The sequence below is a fragment of the Phaethon lepturus genome, unplaced genomic scaffold (genome assembly GCF_000687285.1).
Source record: "Phaethon lepturus isolate BGI_N335 unplaced genomic scaffold, ASM68728v1 scaffold27674, whole genome shotgun sequence".
Taxonomy (NCBI): domain Eukaryota; kingdom Metazoa; phylum Chordata; class Aves; order Phaethontiformes; family Phaethontidae; genus Phaethon; species Phaethon lepturus.
The window spans coordinates 6810-8058 of record NW_010535912.1 but is presented as its reverse complement, the minus strand read 5'-3'; the positions used below and the strand labels follow the sequence as shown (position 1 = coordinate 8058).

Here is a 1249-nt window from a genome sequence, read left to right as displayed (position 1 = left end):
GGGGAGAGGTCAGCCACTGGGCAGATGGGGAATACTCCTCGCCGTGCCAGGCGTCCTCTCCCCACGCACCCCACTGCTCCCAGGAGGAGCGTGGAGGCCCCCAGAGGTGCTCCAGTGCCCACCTCGACATATGAAACCAACAGTCGCATCCCTTGTGGCTTGGATATCCGAACCATCCATCCCAAACACACACCCCTCCTCACCCCCCTACAGGGACACCCTGTGCCCTCACTGGCATGCAGAAAGAGCTTACTCGAGCCTTGACGTCCCTCACAAGGTCCAGGTAGGGCATCCCCGGCTTCACCATCAGCATGTCAGCTCCCTCACGCACGTCCCGGTCCTGCAAGGGGAACATGCATGTGACCCCAGCAGCCCGGGATAGAAGAACGTTTTCCAGCAAGCCATGGTTGGTTTTCCCTAGAAGTTTTGCCCTGGTGGTTGGTTTTCCCAGGCGGGATCACTGAAGGGTTTGGTGAGCCCCTAATGGCCACAGGAGCCCACGGACGGGCTGCTAGGGGGCAGAGCCGACGCTCCCTCACCAGATGCACAGTGCCTGGGGAAAGCCGGTGGGTGCGTGGATCTGACACCCCAGCAGGGCATGGGGTCACCAACTCCACAGCTCCCAGCGCACAGTCCTCAAGCCCATGCTGGGGACCAGCTCTCTGGCAGGCTGATGGGCCTCATGTTTTTCTTGCTTGTGGAGGGGGAAGACCCTTTGGCCATTTTGGCTGGTGTGTCTCCTACCCCCTTTTGACTCCAACACCCCGTATCTTGCTCTCCCCAAACCCTGCTGCTGTGTGAAGGCTTGTAACCCAGGCACCACGTGTAGGTTTTCCAGTCCCCACAGCCATAACCCCACGACCCTTGGTGCTGCCTGACGCCAGCTCACTCACCACGGCACGCATCGCCAGGCCCCTGGCGCCTGGAGGCAGCTGGTAGCATCGCCTGTCTCCGAAGGCGGGTTTGGATAGTGCGGCGTCCCTGGTGAGGGGCAAGGCAGAGGGCAGGGGATGAGGGCCAGCATGGCTCCCTGTGCCTCTCATGGCTTCAGAAATGCGAGGACAGACTAGAACAAGTGCCTGAGCCATCTGGGCCAAGAAAAGGGGTGCTCTCCTGACCCACCTCAGCACTTCAGGATTACTCTGGGAGGTCTGACAGGACCAGCCTGGCCCCGGGAGCCTTGCTGCAACACCCGCTGCCCTCCCCATGCCCAGAGTCTGGGGCAAAATCATGTCGGACATTTTCCTTT

The 1249-nt window shown here is 61.0% G+C and overlaps 1 protein-coding gene across 1 annotated transcript in view; it reads right to left on the bottom strand.

Moving 5' to 3' along the window:
• Nucleotides 1–253: 253 nt before the first annotated feature.
• ALAD (aminolevulinate dehydratase) overlaps nt 254–1249 on the bottom strand; it is a gene marked incomplete at its 3' end in the record, with an annotated part of 4412 nt that continues 3416 nt past the window's right edge. The window contains exons 8-9 of the mRNA XM_010286012.1: nt 894–981; nt 254–340 (exon numbers count right to left, since the gene is read on the bottom strand). Of these exons, the coding sequence (XP_010284314.1) occupies nt 254–340; nt 894–981 (175 nt within the window). The remainder of the gene's footprint in view (nt 341–893; nt 982–1249) is intronic.